The 27,721-nt window shown below is 38.6% G+C and overlaps 1 protein-coding gene across 1 annotated transcript in view; it reads right to left on the bottom strand.

Moving 5' to 3' along the window:
- kcnd1 (potassium voltage-gated channel, Shal-related subfamily, member 1) overlaps positions 1–27,721 on the bottom strand; it is a 96,059-nt gene that overhangs the window by 10,537 nt on the left and 57,801 nt on the right. The window contains exons 2-3 of the mRNA XM_062998588.1: positions 6,500–6,662; positions 5,977–6,060 (exon numbers count right to left, since the gene is read on the bottom strand). Of these exons, the coding sequence (XP_062854658.1) occupies positions 5,977–6,060; positions 6,500–6,662 (247 nt within the window). The remainder of the gene's footprint in view (positions 1–5,976; positions 6,061–6,499; positions 6,663–27,721) is intronic.

Raw genomic sequence — 27,721 nt, 5'->3', positions numbered from 1 at the left:
CTTTGTTGATGCAAGTATGGTCAATGTTTTGTGGTGTACTTGTAAGCCAGCTGGACAAGGATATAAAACAAGTAAAAAGCCAATGTACTGATAAAGAAGCTATTAATTACATGTGAAACGTGTGTTTCCAAACAAAGCCTAAAATGTTTGCTAAGCTTTATCATTATATCTCTCAACTCAGGTCATCCTAACCTTAAAAACTAAACATAAGCTCAGGAACTTCCATCATGATACATTAGACAAGAAAACTTGTTTAGGTTTGTAAATAGCACCACAGACCTATCCCCAGACCTAGCACCTATCCCCTGCATCGACAAGGCCTTGGACTGGCTGTCAGGATCCATATAGTCAGTGAACCTGAGAAGTGGATACTGGCAGGTACCACCATCTTCTGACGCTACACCAAAAACCATATTTTTATCAGGAAAAGGGCTGGAGGAATTTACCACCATTATTCCATTTGGTCTTTGTAATAGTCCAGCGACCCACAAAGGTTGTTAAAAAGGTCATCATTAGAGTGCATCATGTACCTAGACCACTTCCTAGTACACACCACAAGGTTTTCCGCAGCCCTCCAGAGACTACAGGCTATTTTTCAAATATCTAAAATAGCCAATTTCTCTCGGAATCCTAAGAAATGTGTCTTGATGCAACAAGAGGTAGCATTTCTAGGTCATAATTGTCTGCTCAAATGGGGTAGCCACTGATCTAAAAAAAAGCAAACCGTTCAGGACTTGCCCACCACCATCACCGGCCAGGTATAGAGCTTCCTAAGGCTTACAACATATTACCGACACTTTATTAAAAACTTAATCAACATCACCAGACCACTTCACATTCTTACAGATATAGGAAAAACTTTCATCTGGACAGCAGACTGTCAATGAATTAAAAGTAAGACTTTGAAAAGCACTGGTACTGGCTTTCTTAAACCTGTTTATTCTGGACATGGACACCAGTGACCAAGGTATTGGAATGGTGCTTAGCCATGCAGTGTGACAGATTCTCGTTCTGGAAGTGGAACATGTTGTCAGGCACTCAGCACTAAAACTAATACTAATTAAAACATGCTGGCAGTTTTGGGTTGGCCATGCAGATGTGGAGTGTTTCTATAGCAGGTGTGACATGGTTCCTCTCTAGCAGTTACAAGCTAGGGTCATGATGGAACAGGTGGCAATTGATATCTTGGCCCTTTTTCCCATGACTGACCAGGTGAACTGGTAAGTCTTCTTAGCCATTAATTATTTTACCAAGTTGCCCGAGGCATATACCCTACCAAAAAAGAGGGCGAGAGCAGGCATGGACTACTTGCTGTGGGGCATGTTCGGAAGGTTAGGCATCCCAGTAGAGCTGCACAGCAACCAGGGGTCCAACTTTGAGACCAAGCTGGTGAGTGAGGGCATCCACAAAACCTGCACCCCATTGCTGCAGCCCTGGTGAAACATTTCAACTGCACTCTCACTAGCCAGCTGATGCCCTTTAGACTGTCGCCAACAGATTGGGATCGACACCTGCCCACGTTGCTGTTCAAGAAACCACCAGCTGCACACCAGCAGCACTCATGATGGGTTGAGAGCTCAGAACTTTTCTCGACTTGATCTTTGGCCAGATGACCAACTGCTGTCTGACTATGTGATTGAGCTGCAACAATGAATGGACAGAGTGCATCACATAGCCAGGCAACAGCTTGGGAAGCAAGTTCCAAGAAGGACACTGACTCAAGGTGTGAAGTGACTAGACATGACTGTACACAGTGCTGGAGAGACCGACTGATATGGTGTATTGGTTGGGGGATAAAACACTGTGAAAAAAGCTCCATATCTGACAAGACAGGATGACCCACCCCCCACAAGCAGCCAAAAGACACTGCATTTTCCTTTGCATCAGCATTTATTTAGTTCTGGATCTTTTATTCTGACAATGTATTTTTTACCTAACTAACCCATATGGTCTAACTCGCTCACTTTCTTAACCGCTTATCCAGTTAGGGTCGTGGGGGGTGCTGGATCCTATCCCAGCTTTTCAATGGGCGCAAGGCACACAGTAAGTATGTTTTTGGACTGTGGGAGGAAACCAGAGCTCCTGGAGGAAACCCACTCAGACACAGGGAGAACATGCAAACTCCACATAGAAAGGACCCGGACCTCCCCGCCTAGGGATCAAACCCAAGACCTTCTTGCTGTGAGGTGACAGTGTCACCGTGCCACCCCATATGGTTTTATTTGATTTTAAATTGTATTACTAAGGCAAGCCACAAATTTCCTTTCAGACTGGTAGGGCAGTGGTTGCTCAGCGGTTAAGGTACTGGACTAATAATTAAAAGGTTGCTGGTTAAAGCCCCACCACTGTTGCCGCTGATTGGCCCCTGAGAAAGACCCTTAACCCTTAATAAAACATTGCTCTTTAGGTCCTGAGGACCTTCTTGTAATTGACAGAATCATGAATTATGCGTTTTGCTTAAATATCCTCATCGAAAGTGTCTGGTCATCAGTTTATGATCTAAAGCCCAACTATTTTATACAACAATTCAACAATATAAAGATATTTTAAAGCAACATGGGTTGCATAATTAATGTCCTTCATTAAATCATATTTCTTAAAAACGGTGTTGTATTATACACTGTTCAAAAAATAAGAAAACATCTAATCATAACAGTATAACACCAGGTGAGTTAAACTTCAGGGGTATCAATCTGTGCAGTTAGGAAGTATAAGCAATTGTGAATCAATTTCCCCTGCTGTGATACAAATAAAAGTGACAACAGGTGCACTGGAGAGGCAACAGCAAGACAACCCCCAAAAGGGAATGGTTTTGCAGGTGGCAGCCAGAAATAATAACTCTGTCTGTGTTCCAGACTGATTCTTTTCTCCACAGACTGTCCAGGAGTTCAGTGATGTCCTAATCCAGGTCCGGGAGGAGATCCCAAGGACACCATCCGCTGTTTCATTGGGAGCATGTCTGGACACTGTTTGCATACAGGTACATGGTATACACACTACTGAATCACATAATTAATTGAGGAAATTAATGAAAATTGGCTTAGCTTTTTGAGTAAAGATTATCAGCTTAAATCATACGTTGAATCTCAAGAAATGAAAGTCAATTATTTCCTTAATTATTTGGGCAGATGACAATCTGAAAAAATTTAATGTGCAAAATATGTAAAAATGTTCACTACATTGTATACACTATGATACTTTTAATGTCTGTTAAATAGTCTGACACATTACAATTATTAGATTAACAAAGAACAGCACTTTTTATTACAGTGTTTTTCATGAACTGGAGTGCTATAATTTAAACAGTCATCCCAACAGAATGATTTTTTTATTTTATCTTAAAAACTACTAAGATTTAAAACCCCACTCATCCAAGTGCCTTGAGGTTTATATTTCAGTAGTCTAGTACATCAAGAACCACAACAAAGCCAGATTATAGGAATGTTTATTTATAGTGTGGTCAAATGGTCTATCCCGATGCTAAAATGGATCAGACTGTCTTTACTGTTGTTCACTTTGCTTGATCTGTTTAGACTTACTCTGTCTCCTGTTGCTGACAGTGTTATATGCCTGTCTTTGTAATCACTAATGCATTGCCAGCTAGCCTTTCCTTCTTCTATCCTCTTATGTGCTTTCATGCTCTTCCTCCAGACGCTGCTAATCATATTTGCTAATTATACACAGTCCACAATTAAATAGCCAGGTCTTAATGTTAGTCACCCTACCTACATTTACATATTACATTTACATTATTGACATTTAGCAGATGCTTTTAATACATGTGTTTATGCAACTCACTTTATTTAGCACCTTACAGTTATGACTGTATATGATCTAAACTACTGAGGGTACAACAGGGGCACAACAGCAGCGACCTGGAAGATCTATTGCTTGAACCAGCAACCTTACCATTACTAGTCCTGTACCTTAACTGCTGAGCTACCACTTTCTACTAAATACATAATAGTATTTCTGTATTATTGTCAAATTAAGAGGGAAATGTTCATCGTGATTGGTGTTTTTCAGGTAGCATTTTAAAAGCATCTTGTCTATTGTACTTATTGTGTATTTTGCAAATAAAGTTTTTAAACAAGGATCCAAAATTTCAATCAACTGTAATTGAAATGTTGTTGTATTGTTGAATGTCTGTTGTATCAACAATGCATCAACTTTTTGTATATCTTTTAAGTACACCAATCATTTAAGGCCTCTCTGTCTTAATTTGTAAATGGATCCTGTATAGCAGACAGAAGTTTTCGGGAACATGCATCTGCTGCTTTGAAAGGTAGTGTTGCTCCAGCTGTTAACCATTAGTGCACATGTATGAGCTATACTTTTGTGCACACTTAATGATGGTGTTTTATCAAAGCTGCCCCCACAATGTGTACAAATGATAATGCACTGTGAGCTTTATCTTAAGCTTTGAAGATGTTATTTTCAGGCCCCCTAAGGTGTGGTGTAGCATTAACACTCATTAGCACATAATGTGAGAAAGCCTCTAAATGGCAAATTTACATTAGAAACATAACATTGCAGAGAATGATCTTGTACAATAAATGGGATGGATGATAAATATATAGTATTTAGTTCAGAATAGTTAATTTAAAGTCTGTGAGCTATGCAGAGAAAATTGGTTTGCATCATTGTTGACATTGCTACATTTCAATGGCACGTATGCAGGCAAATCACAAAGTTTCAAAAGACGTCTTTTTTTTGGCAAGTGGACACTGCTTCTAATTATTGAGTTAAGATGCTTTAGTCAATTTATTCCTATGGTTTTGTAATGGAATGTCGAACAACGTCATGGTCAGATGTTCAAATGCTTTATATAGTGTGGGTTCAGTCATTGACCAAACAGTATTATGAGTTCAAAAAATAAATATGTTGCAATGTGTATTGTCCCCAGTCAACCTTCTTCCATTGTTTTGATGTGGCATCTATGAGTCTAACAAACTATCGATGATTTGTGGCTTGTCCCTCAGACGCTGTTGATGGGTACTCACCCTGGCTGCATGTCAACACCCATTGTTGTTTCAAAGATTCTTCAACCCAGCTGTCTGACCATAACAATTTGGCCTTCATCAAAGTTACTCCTGTATTTATTAACTACCATCAGCCCAACATTAAAATATCCCTGACCATCACTTGCACAATTGTCATGAAATAGGCATTTTTGGGGGTGGTCCAATGGTTAAAAAGGCTGTAATTGTTCCATTGTACTCTTTCTTTTTGTAGCAGGTTTACATGTCTAGTATATCCTCTGTTCTAAAGGTGTCTTGTAATAAGTTGGTTATAAAACAATGTAAACAATACATTAAAGCTAATACTACCAGAAAGAATTTCGTGTTTGTAAACTTTGATGGTTTGTTATTTCAGATTATTTTAGTAATTGCTTCACAATTGCTTTATGTAATTTCTTTACCACTGTAAAGAAAGTCGATTAAGTTTACTTTGAAATCCACTTCGTAGGTTACTGATTGCCAGTTCTTGAAATCTGTGTGAAGACACATACCCTGAGTGCATTACTTTGACTACAAATATGTACTTCTTGTAAACTTAATGATGCACACACAAATTACTGCAAGTTCATTTGTGTATTTGATTTGTCCTGAAGGCAGTGTGGTTTATGTAACATTAGCTAATCATCAACATGTTGCTCTGACAACTGAAGCTCAGCACATTTTAGCACCAAAGAACTGAGCAGCATCTAACAGATCAATGTAGGTAAAGACTTCATGTCATGTACTGTAGTTTCTCAAAAACAATACACAGATGGCACAAATTAAAATAGCATTTCTCTGAATGATGTCAGATAGAGGCACCACCTGCGAAATCCCCGTTATACTACAAGAAAACATGATTAGAACACAGCATGTCGTATTTATAAACTAACAAAGCTCTTCTTTTCCAAAACCACAGAGGTTCTGATGATTCAGGTTATTTTATTACACTACTTAAAGGCACAAAATGACTCACCTGTAATCCTCCGTCTTCTTTATATTGCAGAAATGCATTAGTGGTTCCTTTCTTAGCCAAGCGAATCCTGGCAAGTCGCACTTTCTGTGGAAAATAGAAGAAACCTTTTTTTAAATTCCTACCTCAGCACTTACTCCACAGCAGTAAAGTGGATTGCCATTATAAAAATATAAAAACAGCAAAAAACATCTCTTTTAAAATGCCTTTAATACATTGTGCTGTAGGTTATAAATAAGTTAAATGAAAATGTACTGCTTAATCAGGTTATTTAATTGTAATGAACAATTTATCATACAATAATGTCATGAAATATTTTACACTGTTGGACCAAGTAAAAAACAGACAAAAACAAATGTGGTAAAAAACAAACAAAAAAAAAAAAACTGTACATCATCAAAAACATAAAGAACTGACGAAGCAAGAAATGGAAAAATTGTTTTTCGATCTGATTCTTTATCTGATTTTCTTTCCATAAACATATGAAATAGTATAGTTCTCACACAGTTCACCCATTTTCTCATACCTGCTGAGCACGCATTTTGTCAGCTCTCTGGTTCTGATGGTAGATGCGGCTGAAATTGGACACTATAACCGGAACCGGAAGTGCTATTACAAGCACACCACTTAGAGAGCAGATAGAACCAAATATCTTGCCAGCAATGGTGTTAGGAACCATGTCTCCATACCTGCAACATCAAAAGAATACACAGTTATTTACAAAAAAGGTTTGTAGATTTTGTGTAATACTGGATCTTGTGTATGATTCAGTAACACCCACTAGGAACTGTATTGATAAAAGAGCATTAAATGGTTCTTTTAAATAATTGTTACTGAACAGACCAACTGATTAACACTTGGATAGACTTTCATTGCAGATCATATTAACAGTACATGTAGAAACAGACAGTTGTAAACATAGGTGTTTACATGACTAGCTTGTTGCAAAAAACACAATGGTTTATGTGCGATTTTAACCCATATAATAAACCTCAACTTGTCATGTGTGTAGGTGAATTTCCACCAAGTACTCCCATATCCCAAAAACATGTCTGTAGGTGTAATAGCTGCTAATAATTGCCCCTAAACATGATCAAATAATGGATGTGGTGCCTTAAAATAGATTGGCACCCTGTTTGGGGTGTTCCTCCTGTGCTGCACAGCACCAAGAGTCTCAAACCTGGGTTTCAAGAAAATCTGCTTGTTTTTAGATCTCAGAATGTAACAAACTTCCTAAAAATTGTAATAATTTGCCTCTCTAAAAAACATTTGATTGTTCAAATTTAATACATTCTTATATAACAAACAAGAACACACCCAGCTAAAATGTTCACGTTTAAGAACAGAAGATAGGCAGATTTTAATTACTTATGAAAATAAATTATGAAAAAAGATGTAAACAGGTGATTGTAATCTTGGTTAGGTACAAAAGCAAAATCCATGATACTATGAGGAGCAAAGATGGGCAGAGAATATCCATTTTATCAATAATTTCATAAAAATATTGAAATGTTCAAAAACGGTGTTCCTTAATGAAATATTGGAAGGGATTTGCAAATTTCTCCCTCTGCAGTGTTTAATAACATTGAATGATTTAAGGAATATGAAGGAATTTTAGTGCATAATTGGCAAGACCGTAAGCCTAGACTGAACACCTGTGATCTCTGATCCCTAAGACAACACTGCATCAAGAACGGTCATTTATCAATAGCTGATACAACCACATGGGCAAGGGGTTAGTTTGGCAAACCTTTGTCAAGCACTACAATATGGAGTTACATGCACAAATGCCACTTTTCTGTGCAAAAACATGTTCAGAAGCATGGAACATCACACAGTGGAAATGTGTATTGTGGTCAAATGAAGTATTGTGAGAAGAAATGGCAACATTAGGAATTGGCAATGCTTTACACTCACAACTTATTTTGGAATGTGTTATTCATACATTAAATGAAGGTGACCTGAATTCATACTTAAATAAGTCAAAGCAAATGTAAGAAAAAAGTTATTATTTTTTTTTCTTTCAATTTGCAATATTGGCCCACAATTGATGTTCTGAACACTTCAGAAGTGTTCAGTATTTCTGAAGTTCCTTCACATTAAAACTCATTAAACCATATTTTTTGTGGTTTAGTGATTTGTGCACAGGGGCAGTCAAACTGGACAAAAAGGGTCTTCATCAAACTGTTGGCACAAAGTTGAAAGCATAAATAAATTTTCTATCAATAATTATTATACACCAATTAGCAAGGAGTGTGGCTGAAACACCAGAACTCAATTATAAGAAGGGTTGTCCACATACTTCCGGCTATGTAGTGTATATATTACACATAACCCCATACACACAGTGATAGCACAGCTGTGTTCTTTTGCTTTAATCATGCATGTCCTCCCACGCAGTGGTGCCTTATTAAGTTCCTCACAGGGTTTGTGGTGTTTCAGTTTTGACCTTTAAATCAGGCTGGCAGACCTGGAGATGACATGAACTGATTCCAGACATACAGAGCCAAGCTCTGATCCTCCTGCATCAGTGCAAAGATTATTACTCTATTAAAATGTTTTCAACTGATGGATTTAAAAATAAGTGACACTGAACAGTAAGGGAGGTAATACAGTAATAGATGTACAGTAAAGTATGTGAACAGGGTGTGTGTGACTTTTTCATTGATAAGTGTATTTGTTAGGTCTGGCACATGTTGGACAATAAGGTCTGACTTGTTTTTAGCATTTTAATCAATTTCCAACATGTTCAATAGCATTAAGGTCGGGGTTCTGTGCTGGCAACTAAAGCTCCTTCACACCAAACTTGTTAAGATATATCTTTAAAGATCTTGCTTTTTGCAGAATCTGTTAGCAATAGTAGTAGCTTTGGGTATAACACCTGAACTCAGTAATTAGTGGGAATGTCCACATACTGTTGGGCATGGTGTTATATTTACATTTTGTTCCCAGACGTGTGCTGTAAATAAAACACAGCACTTTTGCTTAGTCATTAAAGATTTTAAAGGTATTAAGAGACTTTTCCCGACGCCTTTCCAGCTTTGTTTTGGCTGCATGCTTTGGGTCATTATAATTTTTTCCCCCCAGTTTTCTTCCGTAATCTAGTTGTATCCAATTACCCTGGTTGTGTTACACTTCACCTCTACCGATACAACTCTCCACCGCTGGCTGAGGAGCTTCGCAACTGATACTCTGACATGTGAGCAGTACCGCCTGCCTCTTTTCACCTGCACGAGGCGAGTTCATATGCGGATCAGCTTTGTGCACAGAGAGCCACACCCTGATCAGCATTATTCCCCAACCCTGCTCAAGCACCATCAGTCAGCCAGCAGAGGTCATAATTGCACCAGTTATGAGAAACCCTGGTCCGGCTCCCACCCTGTATGAACAACAGCCAATCGTTGTTCATGTGGCCGTCCAGCCCAACCGGATGGCAGAGCTGAGATTCGATACGATGTATTCAAAATCCCAACTCTGGTGTGCTAGCGTAATTTACCGCAGCGCCACCTGAGCGGCCAGGTCATTGTCATGTTGAAAGGTAAACTGTTAACCCAGTCTGGGTTTGAATACATTTAGGAGGAGGTTTTCTTCAAATGTGTTCTTGTATTTGGCTGCATTCATCCATCCCTCAATTTATACCAGGCTTTCTGTCCCTGCTACTGAGAAGCACCCCCATAACATGATGCATCCACAACCAAATTACATTCTAGAGATTGTTTTAGAAATGATTTTATGCAGTGCCTGTTTTGCCAGACATAATGCTTGCTGTTCTTTCCAAAGAGTACTTAACAAGCCATTTTGCCAACTCCAAGCAAACTGTCATATGACTTTTACTCAACAGTGGCTTCCATTATGCCACTCTGCCATAAAGGTTTGATTTATGTGCTGCAGAGATGGTGGTCTGTACAAAAGGTTCTACCATCTCTGCATGGGATGTTTGAAGGTCTTTTGGTATCTTTCTTATCTTCCTGACCTGGACAGCTCTCTTCAGGAAGGTACAAAGTTATGCAACATTTCAAAATTATTGAGTCAACTATGATCCTGGGAACACTTAAAAATTTAGATATTGTTTTAAATCATTACCTTGATCTTTGCTTTATCATAGTTATGTTAAGGGTTATATTATAGGATATCAACAGATGGTTCTTTAGATGTAATCTCTGGTTTTTGCCTGTCATTGCAGGAGACATTATAGGTCCAGGTGTGTCCCTTTCAAAACTTTTTTAATGTATTTAGATTACAACAGGTGGACTTTAACACATTCTAGAGGTAAGTAAAAATTAAAAACAGAATACTACTGGTAACAATTTGGTGCTACACAAAAAAGGATCAGAATACTTTAATAAAAAAGAAATTTTAGTTGTTGATTTGTATTATTATCAGTTTTAAAATACTTTATAAACATTATGGCTGATTAGATGTATATTAATGGCTAAAATGGCCATATATATCATTCAAAATTAAACCCACAACACAAATAAGTGAGTAAAAAGTCCAAAGTTCTTAATACTAAACTTAGTGTATATATAAATGTATTTACAGAAGCACAATTAGTAGTTCCTACCCGTCACAGTGTGCATACCTTTTAAATCTAGCCCTGTGTTACCTGGTTTCTTCAGATTTATGTTTGACAAGTAAAAAAAAAAATATTGCGGCTCAGGTGGCACAGTCGTAAAATACGCTAGCTCACCAGAGCTGGGATTTTAAATACATTGTATCAAATCTCAGCTTTGCCATCCGTCTTGGCTGGGTGGCTACATGAACAACAATTGGCTGTTGTTCACAGGGTGAGATAAGCCGGACCAGGGTTCCTCCTAACTGGTGCAATTACGACCTCTGCTGGCTGATTGATGGCGCCTGCACAGAGTTGAGGAATAATGCTCTCGCCTTGTGCAGGTGAAAAGATGCAGTCGGTACTTCACACGTGCCGGAGGGGGCGTGTGTCAGTTGCGAAGCTCCTCAGTCAGCAGTGGAGGGTTGTATTGGTGGAGGTGAAGCGTAATGCAATCAGGATAATTGGATACGACTAGATTAGGGGAGAAAATTGAGGGGGAAAATTTAAGAAAAATATTTTTTTTAAATACTGACATTAATAAATTGATATATACACTGTTTAATAAAATGCATTGCTTTTAAGCTATTCCTTTTAGAATTGGGGTTTTAACTTGGCTATAAGAACTGTTACAAGTGCAGAATGGTATTAAATGAGATTTCACCAACCCAATGGTTTAGGCTCAAATATTTCCAGCCAAAGAAATTGAAATGTTGCTCTGACTGCTGAAGCTTAGCACATCACAGAAACAAACTAGCAGCAGAAAAATGAGCAGTAGCTAACAACTCTTTTTACAGACTTCAGTTCATGTTCTGTGGTTTTACAAAGACAATGTACAGACGCCACCAATTAAAACTATGTTCATCTCCGTCTCAAGGATGTCAGACAGAACCTCCACCTGCTTAAACTCCATTACTGTTACAGCAAATAAACCTGATTTAAAACACAACAAGGTGCATCATTATGTCTTACTTCGTTTCAGTCCTGGAACACCCCTTTTGTTTTACTTTCTGCCACTTTTGATGTTGTTTTTTTTTTGGTAAAGGGATCTAGTTTCACTGAGAAACACTTTGTATAGGGCAGAAACACACTTTGGACAGTGCAAAACTTACTGGTCTTCTGCTATAGGGGAAACATGGAAATGACAGTAACTGGAGGTGAGGAATTATACCAGGCCTTTAGAATCCATCTTCCTTTGTGGAAATCACTTTACCAGCTGCTTCTTTTTACCATATTTGAAGGACACTTTTGTTTTAATACCTTGCATATGGATGAGCAATAAAAATTGCTTTCAGTTGCAACAGCTGACTTCCATGCTACTAAAGAGTAGGTGACATAAAACTAGAAGGATACTTTTTCAAGTAGCTAATGGATGCCTAACCTAGGCAGTGTGGGTGTTTTATACGTTTTACACTTTTTTAATGAATAAGATGATGGCTGAGAGATTTCTAGTGCCTATTAGATAATTCTGTATGCTTCCTCAGATCAATTGTTTATTAGATTTCTAAATAGCTTAATGCCTCTTTGATATTATTGTAATTTGTTCAGACACTCTAGGTGTCTGTGTTTTAAAAATTGCATACAATGTAAATAATTGGGGTCACATTGCAAGGTTTCTTCCTGTATTTTAAGGGAGTTTTTCTTTGCCACTGTTGCCCTCGGCTTGCTCAATAGGGGTTTTTGGTCTGTTGGTCCTGGATTCTGTAAAGTTGCTTTGAGACAATGTCCATTGTAAAAAGCGCTATATAAATAAATTTGACTTGACACACTATATGTATTACAATATTTTTGCCCAGCTTTGTAAATGTAATTGGGTTTCCACCAACAAAAACTGAAAATGAAGGGTACACTTATACAGGAATGCTTAATTCTTAATTTCAATTATTGAAGTTAAAGTGGGTCCTGAAGCTACCTGCACACTGGGCTCAGGGGCAAAATAAACCCTGAGATCAGGTTGTCGGTCCTTTGTAGAACAACACACTCATCCACACTCGTTAACACACTTATCCACTCACCTGGGCGCAACTGGAAGCAAATAATCCCCCTACTGACATTAAGAGGTGGAATAAAACCAAGTTTGAAGTAAAGGAAACACACAAATCACTGAAAACAATAAGACCATGTAAACGTCCTAAAGCAAATAAAAAGGAAAGGTTTAAAACCAGCTTTCCAGAGCCCTGCTGCTTTGCAACATTCACTTTGCTAGGTGCACCACTGTGCCACCAAGTTTGAAAAGCACAGTAGTAGATTCTTCAAATCAGAAACCGACACACAAAGAATGAGTTAAGAACATTTGTACTGTACACCATAATCCTGTCTTCTGCTATAACGATGTTCTCTCTCCTCCTCCTCTTTTTATTCTCTCTCATCTTTTATTTAGTCACCCTGGAGCTTCCTGGGCCAATTTTCATCAGTCCACTACCTAATCTCTTAAACTCACTGGAAAACCTCCAGACTGTGAAATATAAGGAGATCATGAGATGGCTGCAAGCATGCAGATAAGGACAAAAAAGATGCAGATTTGTATACTGATGATGCCTGTTGTTTTTATCTTGCTTTGCTTCATCATCTGATATTTTCTGTGCATACACATTTTTGCTCAAATTAAAAAGCATCGCTACTGGACTGTTTGGAGGGGATTTTGTAAAAGTCTTTTACAAATAATATCCAGCGGGATATTCCGCTAGCACACCAGCACCGAGATTCTGAACTCCTTGGTTCGAAACTTGGCGTTGCCACCCATCGGCTGGGCGCCATTAAGTGGGCATAATTGGCAGTGCCTGCAGCAGACACGTTTCTGCTAGGGCAGGATGACCAGACTATGGGGGTGGGGTCTTCAAACGCTGTGTAAGGACCCTAATTAGCAGATAGAGGCACCTGTGCAGAATGCACGGGTGAAAAAGGGTTCCGCTAAGGGCTGCACGCGGGTTGGAGAAGGCATGAGCAGCAATATACCCACCTCGACTGCAATCAGGGATCCCCCAGCAGCGGAAGACAAATTGTCTATGCTAAATTGGGAGAAAATGCATAAATAAAATAGAAAAAAACAACTCCTTTACTTGTGTAAACATTAACTTCTGTTTGTCATACTTTGTTGGTCTAGCTCTGATTGGTTAGATCTGAGATATGAGGTATTAATCCCCTTATTTTAATATTATCTGTCATGATTTTAGCATTGCCTGGCTTCCAAAACACATGATTCTCAGTTTTTACTTATGTGCCACGTCCCCTAGGTTTTGGGAGCTCATGGACTGTGTTTGTTTCATGTCTCCCTTGTCTCCACCCTGTATACTGATTCGCACTTGTGTTCATGATCACGACATAATCCTTTAGTTGCAATGATTGTCCTGTGTATAAGTATCCCCTGTTTCTGTTTTCATGATAAGAATCGTTAGGTCAAAGTACGATAAAATAGCTTAGCCTTAAACCCTTCTTGAATAGACATAGTGGAACCTTTTTATCGTTGTTCGTTGTTCTCGCCTAGCCTTAGTAATCTTGGGATCCTTGTTGCTCGTTATAGCCTAGCCTTAGTTTATATATAGTATAGTCGTAGTTCTTGTCTTTGTCATAGTCACAGTGTGGTCTTTATTTTGCCCTTGTTTATGTTCTTGTCCTGGTTTAACCATAGTACCTTGCCCGTCATGTCCTTGTTAATCATTAGCCTTAGATTTAGCATTTCTGATTTTGTATAGTTTAAAGTTTAAAATCGTTTAAAACAGTTTGGACTCCAGGGCAAGGAAACAGTCTTTGTAATTGTATGCCACTGGATTAACCCAACTAATGATTTTATATGGACAATTGTATCTGGGAGACAATTACTTGGACTCCAGGGCAAGGGTACAGTCTTTGGCTGTAATGTGTAAGCCACTGAATTAACTCAACTAATGATTTTATATGGACAATTGTATCTGGGAGACAATTACTTGGACTCCAGGGCAAGGGGACAGTCTGTGGATCGATTTGGTGGTCACACGAAGGATAGAGCGAGCCCTCCACCAGGCCTTCTTATAGTGACCTTACCACAACCTCAGATTCCTGCTCAGGAAACATGGGGTAGTCGAATTTGCATTCAAAGAGACATTCTAATCAAAGAGTGCCATAAGGTGTTATGAGCATACTCCACCCAGAGCAGGTGTCGACCAGGATGTCTGGTTGGTAAGGGTTAAACACTGAAGTGTTTAGTCAAGGTCTTGATTAACCCTCTCTATCTGCCCATCAAACTATGGATGGAATCATGAAGACAGGCAGATGGAGGCATCTAGGAATTTACAGAAGCCTCTCCAGAACTGACTAGTGAACTGAGTCCCTGATCTGACAGCAGGTTAGTGGGCAGTCCATGTACCTAGACCACCTTATCTAAGATAATCTTGGCAGTCCATTTGGCCAGTAGGAGTTTGGGAGCACAACAAACTTACAGGGCTTCGAGAACCTATCCACCATGACTAAAATCATGGTGTTCCTCTCCAGGTAGACCTGTTATAAAATCAAGAGATAGGCGCGACTATGGGATGGGAGTGGGGTGCAACAAAACCATGTTTTTTGGGTCCTTCTTGCAGGTACAAATTTCACATGCAAACTATTACACATGCTTGTCCATGGTTGGCCACCAGAAATGTCTACGCAAAAACAAAATACATCCTCTGACTGAAGATGGGATGGATAGTTTTTCTAAAGGGCCGTTACCAGAATCAGGCACCTGTCTTTAAGCCACACATATAGATCCTTGAGCCCCCATTGTAAAGGGGCTATTATACAAGATCCCAGGATAATGGGCTCACTGTGGGAAGCAGAGAAAATTGGAGAGCCCCACTGCCTAGAGATGCAGGACAAAGCTAAAATGGCCAAATAACAGGGCCCACCTGGACAGATTTAAGATGCTTGAACTGTTAAATGTAAGTTAAGTTTGCGTGGTCTTTCCAGACAGTGAACTGGTGTTTGACCCCTTCCAGCCATCTCCATTCCTCGAGCGGGAGCTTAACTTCTAGAAGTTCTTTATTCCCACTGTCATAATTCTTTTCGGCTCTTGTGAGACATCACAAGGGGTATGCGCAGAGATGTTGTTTATTATCTGGCCCTGCTTGTTGGGTGCTGACCCCTGTATCTCCACAAAAAATGGACCTAAAGCACTGGGGCAGACATGAGATGGGTCTATAACTTGTCAAATGCTTTCTGGTCCATCTGAACCTCTCTGCACCATTTCTTGAAAGGGCAGTTAAGGGAACAGATATAGTGCTAAAGTGCTCAATACATTTTCAGAAGTTGGCAAAACCCAAGAAGCATTGGACCAGCTTGACCTAGGTGGGTCATTTGGTGATGGCCTTGGTCTTATCCAGGTCCATCCAGACTACCCCTGGAAACAACAAACCTGATAAAACTTACAGTGTGAAACTGTGACTTCTGGAGCTCAGGAGTAAGTGCTTCCTGGAGTACCTCATTTATGAAATGCTGGAAGACATCGGGAGCATTCATAAGCCAAATATGAGGACCTCCAGACCTGTGGAATTGTCTAGGAGCAACAACAAGTCAGCCGCAATGTGACAGGGCACAAAAACTCACCGAAAATTATGTAAAGTGCAATACTTACAACTGAGTTCCAAACATCAGCATAGTGACACTTATTTGCATGCTAGATTGATTTCATTACCAAGCAGGCAAAACACGCCTCACATTCACATGTATGATACATTTAATGGACAGACTGACAAATCAAATGTAAAGTACCAACTGTAAGGGAGGAATTATGGTCTGGAGCTGGTTTAATGGTTCCAGCTGGTTCCCTTAGATTCACTAAAGAATTGTACACTGAGCTAGCTCAATGAAGAAATGCTTTATTTGGTTTGTTGTGAAAAAGCTTGACTGACCCTGACCTCTCCGGCCCCTTAGGAATAAAATGATCAGTAATGCTCAATATCACTAGTGCTTTTGTGGCTCAATGGAATTAAATCCCAGCAGCCATGTTTCAAAGTCTAATAGGAAGCTTTCTCACAAGAGTGAAGGATGTTATAGCATTCAAGAGTACAACCCATATTAATTCCCATGGTTTTTAAAATAAGATGTTTAACAGGTAATTATGGATTGAATGTTGGGATACTTATGTTCATGTAGTGTTGTATAATTGTGTAATTATAAACTGTGTCATGTTATTTTTTATTTTAAATAAGATCTACATAGCTGAAACTGAGATATCTGAAAGTCAGTAAAGCAATGTGTTATTAGACAGCATAAATCCATACAGTGCTGTAAATTTCTGCAGCATTGAGGGCAAGCACATTTCCCATATTAGAATGTGTTGGACAGAAACAGCAGGGAGGAGCTTCCTGGCCTAGATAATGGTCCAGAAAGGGGTCAAGGAGGTTTTTCTGTGATTTACAAAATTATGAAATCAAAAAGAAAGAAGAGAGAGAACAAATAAGAACCAAGGACAGCCATAGAAAGGGAAATATATAAATATAAAAAGAGACAACATAGCTAAAGAGAAAGAAATCAGTTTAGTTCTAGATCCAGATACACCTATATTTTTACCTCACTACTTTGCAGATGTGGGTATTTTACTGCCGTCTGGGAGGAATTTCACATAAACTTTGGCACAATCACCTTTAAACATGGAAACCTCTGACAAAACTAAACAGTCGGTTATGTTGTCTACTTCAGGATGTAAACAAATTGTCCAGTGTTTGTTTTACCACCTTTTTATACTAAGTAATTACAATAAAAAGGATCATTTGCTGTGGCAGATGGTCAGGTACCTCCAGAACTCAGGAGTCCACTGTTGCAATGTCAATTGAATGGACATAGTGTGACCAGGTTCACACCTGGGTCTATATGTTCCACAGTGTACACTGCATTGTCTCAACAAAAACAATCCATTAAGTCTAAAACTGTCTGTGGATGTCCATGATGAAACTGTAGTAAGGCATAGATCAGGTCAAGGATATAAACTATATCTAAGGAATCCAGCAAAAGCCAAGACTTAAACTCCATCAAACAGTGCAGAGAACTAAAGATGGCAAAAAGTTGTGGGATTAAACAATTTCTAAACCTCCCATATATGCTGTTTTGATGGGTATATAATACATTATATAGCCAAAAGTATGTGAACACCCTTTTCAGAAATTGGAATGTCAGTGGCCTGCACAGATACAAACCGGATTCCAAAAAAGTTGGGACACTAAACAAATTGTGAATAAAAACTGAATGCAATGATGTTGAGGTGCCAACATCTAATATTTTATTCAGAATAGAACACAAATCACAGATCAAAAGTTTAAACTGAGAGAATGTATCATTTTAAGGGAAAAATATGTTGTTTCAAAATTTCATGGCATCAACAAATCCCAAAAAAGTTGGGACAAGGCCATTTTTACCACTGTGTGGCATCCCCCCTTCTTCTTACAACACTCAACAGACGTCTGGGGACAGAGGAGACCAGTTTCTCAAGTTTAGAAATAGGAATGCTCTCCCATTCATGTCTAATACAGGCCTCTAACTGTTCAATCGTCTTGGGCCTTCTTTGTCGCACCTTCCTCTTTATGATGCGCCAAATGTTCTCTATAGGTGAAAGATCTGGACTGCAGGCTGGCCATTTCAGTACCCGGATCCTTCTCCTACGTAGCCATGATGTTGTGATTGCTGCAGAATGTGGTCTGGCATTATCTTGTTGAAAAATGCAGGGTCTTCCCTGAAAGAGATGACGTCTAGATGGGAGCATATGTTGTTCTAGAACCTGAACATAGTTCTCTGCATTAATGGTGCCTTTCCAGACATGCAAGCTGCCCATGTCACAAGCACTCCTGCAACCCCATACCATCAGTGATGCAGGCTTCTGAACGGAGCGTTGATAACAACTTGGGTTATCCTTGTCCTCTCTGGTCCGGATGACATGGCGTCCCAGTGTTCCATAAAGAACTTCAAATCGTGACCACAGAACAGTCTTCCATTTTGCCACACTCCATTTTAAATAACCCCTGGCCCAGTGCAAACGTCTGAGCTTGTGGAGCTTGCTTAGAAATGGCTTCCTCTTTGCACTGTAGAGTTTCAGCTGGCAACGGCGGATGGCACGGTGGATTGTGTTCACTGACAATGCTTTCTGGAAGTATTCCTGAGCCCATTCTGTTATTTCCTTGACAGTGGCATTCCTGTTTGAGGTGCAGTGACGTTTAAGGGCCCGGAGATCACGAGCATCCAGTAGAGTTTTACGGCCTTGACCCTTACGCACAGCGATTGTTCCAGATTCTCTGAATCTTTTGATGATGTTATGCACGGTTGATGATGATAACTTAAAAGTCTTTGCTATTTTACGCTGGGTAACACCATTCTGGTATTGCTGCACTATCTTTTTGCGCAACAATGGTGGAATTGGTGATCCTCTTACCATCTTGGCTTCTGAGAGACACTGACACTCTGAGAAGCTATTTTTATACCCAATCATGTTGTCAATTGACCTAATTAGTGTTAATTGGTCTTCCAGCTGTTCGTTATATGCTCAATTTCCTTTTTCCAGCCACTTATTGCTACTTGTCCCAACTGTTTTGGGATTTGTTGACACTGTGAAATTTTGAATCAACATATTTTTCCTTTAAAATGTTACATTTACTCAGATTAAACTTTTGATCTGTCATCTATGTTCTATTACGAATAAAATATTGACATTTGCCATCTCCTCATCATTGCATTCAGTTTTTATTCACAATTTGTTTAGTGTCCCAACTTTTTTGGAATCCGCTTTGTACTTGACTTCAACCCCAGTAAATGCATTTGAGGCAAACTAAAATGTAGATTGCTCCACGATCATGTACATGGTTTTAAAAAAGTCCAGCAAGCTTATGGTCAGGTGTCCATATACTGTTGGCTATAATGTTTAAGGAGTGATTAAATAACATGTGCAGTATGACTAGACAAATATTTATTTATTTATTAGGATTTTATCGTCATGTTTTGCACACTTTGGTTACATTCATGACGGACTGTGGGAGGAAACCAGAGCTACCAGAGGAACCAGAGAAAACCCATGCAGACCCAGACCACCCCACCTGAGGATCGAACCCAGGACATTCTTGCTGTGAGGTGACAGCGCCACCCACTGAGCCACCGTGCCACCAACTAGTCAAATAAGAGCAATTAAAATGAAGCGAAAGCAGTAACATCTAGGCAGCACTTATTTATTAAGTTAAATACATAACATGAAGCAGTAAATGTTTGTAAAGGTCATACAGAATAACGAAAAAAATAAGTAATGTTGCCTACGTCTCCACTTTTTTTTTTTATAAATTTGCACACAAACAAAAATTAACAAGAGTCTATGAATATGGTTCTTGTACTGTATTCACTACTTTCAGGCAAGGGCACAGTAAAGATAAAAATGTACACATAGGTAAAAGCAAACACAAAATATCAACTTCAAGACCTGCATCAAGGTGCTTTGCAACACTAGTACCCACCCAGATGATGGAATAAACTTTCCCTTGCTTAGTCTCTTGCCACCTTTAAAACCCACCTCTTCACTATGCAACTAAATTAAAACTAACATGCACTAATCTTCTATATAAAAATACTTGTCCTAACAAGATGCAAGAAGATGTGTGTTCTCTTTACTGGAGTATAGAAATGGTTACTGATGAAGCACTTCTGTGAGTCACTCTAGATAGAGGGTTTGCCAAATGCTAAAAATTGTAAATGTAATGCAAAATATAGCATAGCTCAAAAGCAATCAAGAGCCTCAAACAGAACCATATCTAAATACTTTAAATTTGACCAGATCATACCTCCTTTGCAGAGACTCTAGCCCACTGTTACACCACTACTCCCACTCAGCACTTACAGTTATATGCAACAACTTGTAGTAGCGTCACAATTGAACCGCTCAGAGCGTTTAACGCCTCTGTTCTATGAGGTTGTACATGTAAAGCTGACCTAGTGTGATGATGTATGTGAATTTTGTCCTGAAAGCGAGTTTATTCCTAGCCTGGCTGTATAAGAGGAGCTGGAGGGTTGTGCTGTGAAAACACATTATTGATTATTTAGTCCTGTGATTTATTTGGTTTTGTATAAAAGGAAGTCTGATGTGCATTTATCCTGCTTTCTCCATTGACAACCCTAATTGAGCATCCAGTGTCCTCGAGATCCTCTGAATGTTTAAGTATTATAATACGTTCAAGCAACAGGCAAAGAGATTTTTGCACCTGACTATTTTGTGCATGGCTGTTCTACATTGCTTCTGGCTGTGAATGAAAGGGTGTGTGGTCTGTTATGTACTAGTGCACTGTCCATAGTACAATTTGAACATAATTTTTTATACTTTGGCCCTAAACTTGATATAGCAGCTTATGAAGATAAATAAAAGTCGTTTATAATAAGCAATCCTCTGTTATGACACTTTAGATGGATCATAATGAAAATGTATATTATCAATTTATTGATTCATTCATCTTTAGCAAGTATTTTATGCTGATTAGGGTCATGGTTGGTCTGGATGCTATCCCAGTAACACTAGCTGCAAGACAGGAAAGCACCCTGGACAATCCGCCAGTCTTTTGCAGGACACCACATGCTCATTCATTACAAATGGAAATTTAAAGAAGCTAAAATTACCTCCTGGCATTTTTTAGGACATGCAGACATAGGACAAAAATGACAAGATCCATTTTCCTACTGTAAAAAACAGTGAAACAGTATATTGTGACCATTATTTAAGTCCATGCAAAGTGGACATTTTTAATGTATTTTCTTCCTTTTTCTCCCGATTTTTAGAGCGTCCAATTTTTACCCAATTGCGTTATGCTTCCACTCTACTGGTGCTGGCCCCCACCTCTGACTGAGGAGAGCAAACTGACACACGTCCTCTCTGATACTGCATTTTTTGACCTGCAACAGCCGAGTTCATTTAATTGCATCAGTTATGAGGTCCCTATCCGACTCCCAAACCTTGTATGAACATCAGCCAAACGTTTTTCATATAGCCTCCCAGCCCAGCCGGATGGCAGAGCTGAGATTCGATACAATATATTCAAAATCCCAGCTCTGGTATGCTAGCGTATTTTACCACTGCGCCACCTGAGGGGCTTGATTTTAGATTTTTACATATAAAAAAGATCCATATTAAGTAACTGAGATCTAGGAATATTTATTATGTAAAATGGAAATTCCAATTTCTTCATACATGACCCAAACTGCATGTAAGACACAACTGTCTCATATACAGTAGTATATCAAATTAGTGCACTAAGGATGAAGGGGTTTTTAAGCTATGAAGTAAACAGTACAGTTTATGGTTTGTGGACACCTCTCACTATAAGTTTTGTAGTGCAATCTCCAGTAGTTTCCAGTAGCCTGTGTAAATCTTTGACCTCAAACATTGATTGCAAGCAAAGTATTTTGTTGGTAGAATGCAAAGCACAGAACTAAACTTGATGCACTTTACTCAATCAAATATCAGCTTGAATTTTGGCATCGTGGCACCAAAGTTGCCAACTGTTGGCAAATACAGCATTTTGCCTCTCTGCAGTGTGTGTGGGGGTGATAAGACAGGATGAATAAAAGTAGACAGAGGGAGAGTAAATCTGTGTGGGCCACCGTGCCAAAAACCACCGCCTCCGACTAAATTTCCAATGGTTTTACAGTGCAATCAATGTGATGGCTGGGAACAAATGTTCTGACATTTTATTCCAAATAGCAACACAGGATTTTAAAATACAAATAATAAAATTCACCTTCTTGGCTGTTTTGCACTAGATGAAAAGCAGAGGTGGCTAGACAAAAACATTACTCATTAACATTAACATTAAACATTACAAATAACTGGAACACATGCAGTGCCTCTGTGTCTAAAAAGTTCATAATTTATTGTGAATTAATAACTGCTGGGTTTAAAATATACATATATACTAAGATTATTAATTTGGCAATTCAGACTACAGCTGCCATACAAGAAAGAATCAGCTTTTTCTAGTCAAGCTTTAGGACAACATCATAGCAGTGTAAAGCTTACTTGACTATAGACACTGTCATGTGTGTTTCAACAAATAATTCATGACAGATTCGTATTTTGGTTATTCTTAAATTACACCTAAACAATCTGACCATTATCCTATTAACATGTAAAGGGCACACTTGCTGTGGAGATCACACATGCCAGTTCTTCTACCCTGCTGCATGGTGACTAGTAGCAAACAGAAATGCAGATCTTTAAAAAAATTAAGAAAATTATTACCGTTGCTATGGTGAGAGCAAGCAATCATTTTTGTATGTGATGGAATATGCATATTTTCCTTGGTAAATGTTTCTCAACAAATTAACTAACTTCAGATGTGCACTTAAACAACATTTATTATTATTATTATTAAATTACACTGTATTGCTTTCTGAGTGAGAATTAGATCATGTTAATTGCATATTAATGAAAGCTACCATCAGCCAGTTTTGCCTGAAGTTACAGTTTAGCTAACTAATGACCTCACAGACTTGTTGTTTTTACCTCTTTTTGTGCCGTCCTAGTATTAATTTATTATTTAGAGGGTTAGATCAGGGGTTGACATGGGTGCCTGTCCAGAAGGGCATGACATTACGAGATTTTTTTTACTTCTAAAACTAAAGCAATTTATTTCACACACAAGAAACATATTTGATTAGTCTCGCTGACCACGCACGCACACACACACACAAGCACGCACGTTTAGTGTTATCCAGTCTGAAAAAAGGATTGTTGGCTGGCAAAACTTGAAAATAAGACTAACAGTGAAGATAAATTGATGACAAAAACATTGACTGCTGTTATAGGACATGTGTGTGTGTGTTTGTCTTTAAGAGAGGTGTATAGTGGGAAGTTCAAGGTCGGCACACGTAAGGGGGCACATATCCAAAAAGGTTGAAAACCCCTGGGCTAGACAACCAATCCCAGATTACTCATTTGTAAATTCATATAGTATCAAATCTTTGCATGTTTCTGATGGAGATTGTAGAAATAGGTTGTATGATTTAAAAGCCTCTTTTACTCATTAATTCTGTTTTGTAAGTCAGTATATATTTATATCACTAAAACAATTTCATAAAGCCTCTGCTAGGGCTTTTTTTTTTTTTACTATTTTGTGCTATTTTGGGACTAAAGGAAGCACTATTTCACCACCTTTCATCTGTCAGCAGATCTAAGTAAACGTAGTTACTGCCAAACATACTATCCTCAGTTTTTTATGTATTAGAATCTTACTTCAATTTGCTGATTTTGGCTCATTATGGCTCAGTGACAGAAACTCGATGGTCTTTCCAGTGCTTTTTCAGGCTGGCTGCAGCATGTTGTGATTTATTAAAAAAAAAAAAAAAAAAAAAAAAAAAAAAAAAAAAAAAAAAAAAAGGATTATGTCCATGCATCTTATCTTGCATTACAACCTCAGATTTATGAGTTTGTCCTCGACAAAGACCCAGAGACCATTAACTATTAAACATTTACCTACCTCAAAAACGTTTGCTTTAAAAAAAAAAAGCCTTTAATGTGGCAACACAAAAGCAGGATCATGCTCTGATATGTCCAGTGCTTTACAATCGATGCTTTGAAGGTGTTTGTTAGTGAGGTCTGTGGGCATTGAAGACAGTGCTGAGAGCAATTGAAGAAAAAGGCTGTGGTTTCCACTGATAACCTGGCAATTTACTGTTCACTGTCATGGAAATGAGTGTGACTCTGCCTCCTTATCAGGAAAGAAATCTATCTTTGCTATCCATTAAACCATACTTACACCGTTTCTCTGACTATAAGATGGTCCTTTGCAGTGTTTCTAGAGAAAAAGACAAGTGGCTAAGTTCCTGAGACAGGAATTACTTTATTTGCAGGAATATAAATATGCAAAATCAGTTGCTGGAAGAATTTAATGCACAGTTATGACTTAATTACCTTAAATAATTTATTTTTCTATACAGGAGAGACAGTGCACTTGGTCTGCTGTGGCCACAAACAGTAAATGACATTGCCTAGAGACTACAATTGTGCATACAAAAGTGCATACTTCATTAATTATATGTGTAAATATATGTAAATATTATACTGTGTAAATACTAATTGTCAGTTCTATGCATGTATAGTTACTATGGAGAAACATTCTAATGTTTGACTTCAACCAAAATCTCACAAGATATTACGTTTTTTTAGGAAAGTTGGCTGTAAATTGCATGGAAAACAAGCACAGGCTATGCTCACAATCTTTCTAAAACCTGCTGCAGTTTAACCTTAAAGACCTTTGAATTATGATACAAGCTAAACAACTTCCTCTTTAGTAAACAACCTAATGCCTAGTTCACACTATGCAATTTTTGCCCCGATTTTCACTCGCCGACTGGTCTCCGCTAGATTTGCCGGCTCAGAGGCAACTCAGCGTTCGCTCGTCGACCGAGGCTCTTGACTGCTATGTGTGAACTGCTCAACGACTCGATCCGAGCGGCTCGCCAAGTGCTCGACGACTGAAGAGAATATCTAGCATGCTAAATATCTGGATATCAGTCGGGTGACTGGCAGGGGAGGAGTTGTAAAACGTGGGACAGGGGCATAATATAGTTTCTATTAGAATACATCAGCACACACACACACAAGCTTTACAGTATTTCTGACCTTATTGTTCTCGACAAAACATAATACCAGCATTGCATTGCAAAAAATAATCCATGCTGTTCGCATAGCCAAATAAACTCGAATTCATTTTTTTCCTCTTTGCTTTTACGTTGCACATCGGTGCACAAACAACTTTGATCGCTCGCTTATTGTTGACGTGCATTTTTGGACGTAGTATAGTTCAAAACCCCTCGTCACTTCTCGCGTTTGTTTTCGTGACAAAGCGTAGTTTGGGCGACCAGACACGGTCGCCTGCGATTCCTCCTGATGGTAGATCGTGTAGTGTGAAACCCCCTATCGCGATCGGTCGTGTAGTGTGAAATACACAACGACTGAAAAGGCTCCCGATTGCAAGAGATCCAGTTGCGTAGTGTGAACTGTACAGCGATCAGAACAACTTGAAAGTCGTGTAGTGTGAACTTGGCATAAGTCTTTAAAATGAATGTTTTGAAAATAGTCATACCATCTAATTTACGTTTTTTCCTATGCGTTTTTATTGCACTGGTGATTTGGGTTTGTTTCCATGGGTAACTGCACAGCGTGACTAGCTACTATTTTTGGCATGTATTTACTTTCAATGCTTGGCCTTGATAGTGATCAGCAGAGACATACAGCATCAATAACTTATGTTACATTAATTATTACTTCATAACACAAGGGTTTTTGGTAATTTCCGAAGCAGAGGTATTCCTTCTTTCTGAGATACTTTTTATAAAGGTTTTTATGTTATTTGTTTGCCATGTAGTCTTTGGGATCTAATTACATGAACTATTTAATAAGTCCATTACTAATTATTGTTGTGTATTCAATTATATAAATAAAAAATAAAACATCAATAGAAATACAATACAAAAATAAATTATGTTTATTAGGATTTTAACGTCATGTTTTTACACATTGGTTACATTCATGACAGGAACGGTAGTTACTCATTACACAAGGTTCATCAGTTCACACAAGGTTAAATCGAATACAGTCATGGACAATTTAGTATCTCCAATTCATCTCACTTGCATGTCTTTGGACAGTGGGAGGAAACCGGAGCACCCGGAGAAAACCCACGCAGACACGGGGAGAACATGCAAACTCCACACAGAAAGGACCCGGACCGCCCCACCTGGGGATCGAACCAAGGACCTTCTTGCTGTGAGGCGACAGTGCTACCCACCTAGGTACCATGCCGCCAAATAAATTATGTATAATATAGTTGAGGTAAACAAATGTTTAGCCAATTTTGGTTTCATGCAATATACATCCAGTGCATATCACTTCAAAATTACACACATAAGGACCCACCACGACCCTCACCAAGAGAAAGCAGTGGTAAAACAGGCAATATCTGAATAAATAATTTAATTTATTAATAAATGTTTGAACAAGAATTTTTGAACATAAAAGTATAAAAGCATAAAAGCATAAACATATGATGATATGTAAAAACGATAAAGGAAAAGGTATTTAGACACTCCAAATGAACAACAGTAGTACTTTTGGATCTGGATCCTTTTTCCAGCATTGGCAACCACTTACAAGAAATTAGGAGCTTATACAAGTTAAATAGCATTACAGAACTACACCACCAAATTGTTTATTAAGTTGTTGTATGTACATTTTAACCCAGTACACTTCCAGTAAACCACAGTAAATTTTGGACTAATGCTTTTTGTGTTATAATCATGTAGTTACAGATTAAGTACAGTTGCAGAAAATATAAAATTCCCAAGACTGCCATATGCTCTGCTAGCGCACTATCACTAAAGTTCAGGGTTCGAATCCCCAGCAGTGCTATCAGCCGGTCGGGCAGCAACATAAAGACATGAGGGGTGGTTGAGGCTCTGTGATGGAATACATAACAATGACATGATGAATAAATAACTGCTATGAAATGCATGTTCCTTTCAAGTGTATGAAAATTACACTGTAAAAAAGTTGTAGTGGATAGAATGTCAGAAACTTTACAGTATAACTGAGCTGATGGTTTGCTTTATAGTTCCGCAGACATGTGTTTTTCAGACTGGGGTCACTGTAAATAACGGATCTAAGATTCTTGAGAGAAAGCCAAAGACTGTATTATAGCAGCACGGGGGAGACAAGAGCAAGAAGGAAATGCATTTAAACCACTCAGCTCTTAAGTGTGTGTGTGTGTGTGTGTGTGCGCGCAAGTGTGCATATGTGTATGGTGGCTTTGTTCCGGCATCAAGCTGCTGTTAACATTCAATTAAACAACCATGCAGCAATGCTTACTGAAGCGGAACATGATGTTTCAGGGTCAGAAGTCAGCTTTACTGCACCAGGATCTATATTTACCACTCTACATCACACACCACCCAGTCTCACAACTGAAGCAAATGCTTCTTTTTTTACTGCACAAAATCATGAAATGATGAAATGATGGAATGACCTGCATTTATCTGCAAATTTTGTTACTGCCATTTAGGAAGATGTTTCAAATAGGTCGGATTGCCAGCTAAATGTAATTCAAGTTAATGTTTTTTGGTCAGGGCTGTTTTGGCAGCAAAAGGGGACCATGTGGATGTTACTTTGACACATACCACCTACCTAAGCATTGTTGCAGACCATGTACACCCTTTCATGGAAACGGTATTCCC

Source organism: Trichomycterus rosablanca, chromosome 7 (genome assembly GCF_030014385.1).
Source record: "Trichomycterus rosablanca isolate fTriRos1 chromosome 7, fTriRos1.hap1, whole genome shotgun sequence".
Classification (NCBI taxonomy): Eukaryota; Metazoa; Chordata; class Actinopteri; order Siluriformes; family Trichomycteridae; genus Trichomycterus; species Trichomycterus rosablanca.
The sequence above is the reverse complement of the archived record's forward strand: the minus strand, read 5'-3'. Positions and strand labels throughout refer to the sequence as shown.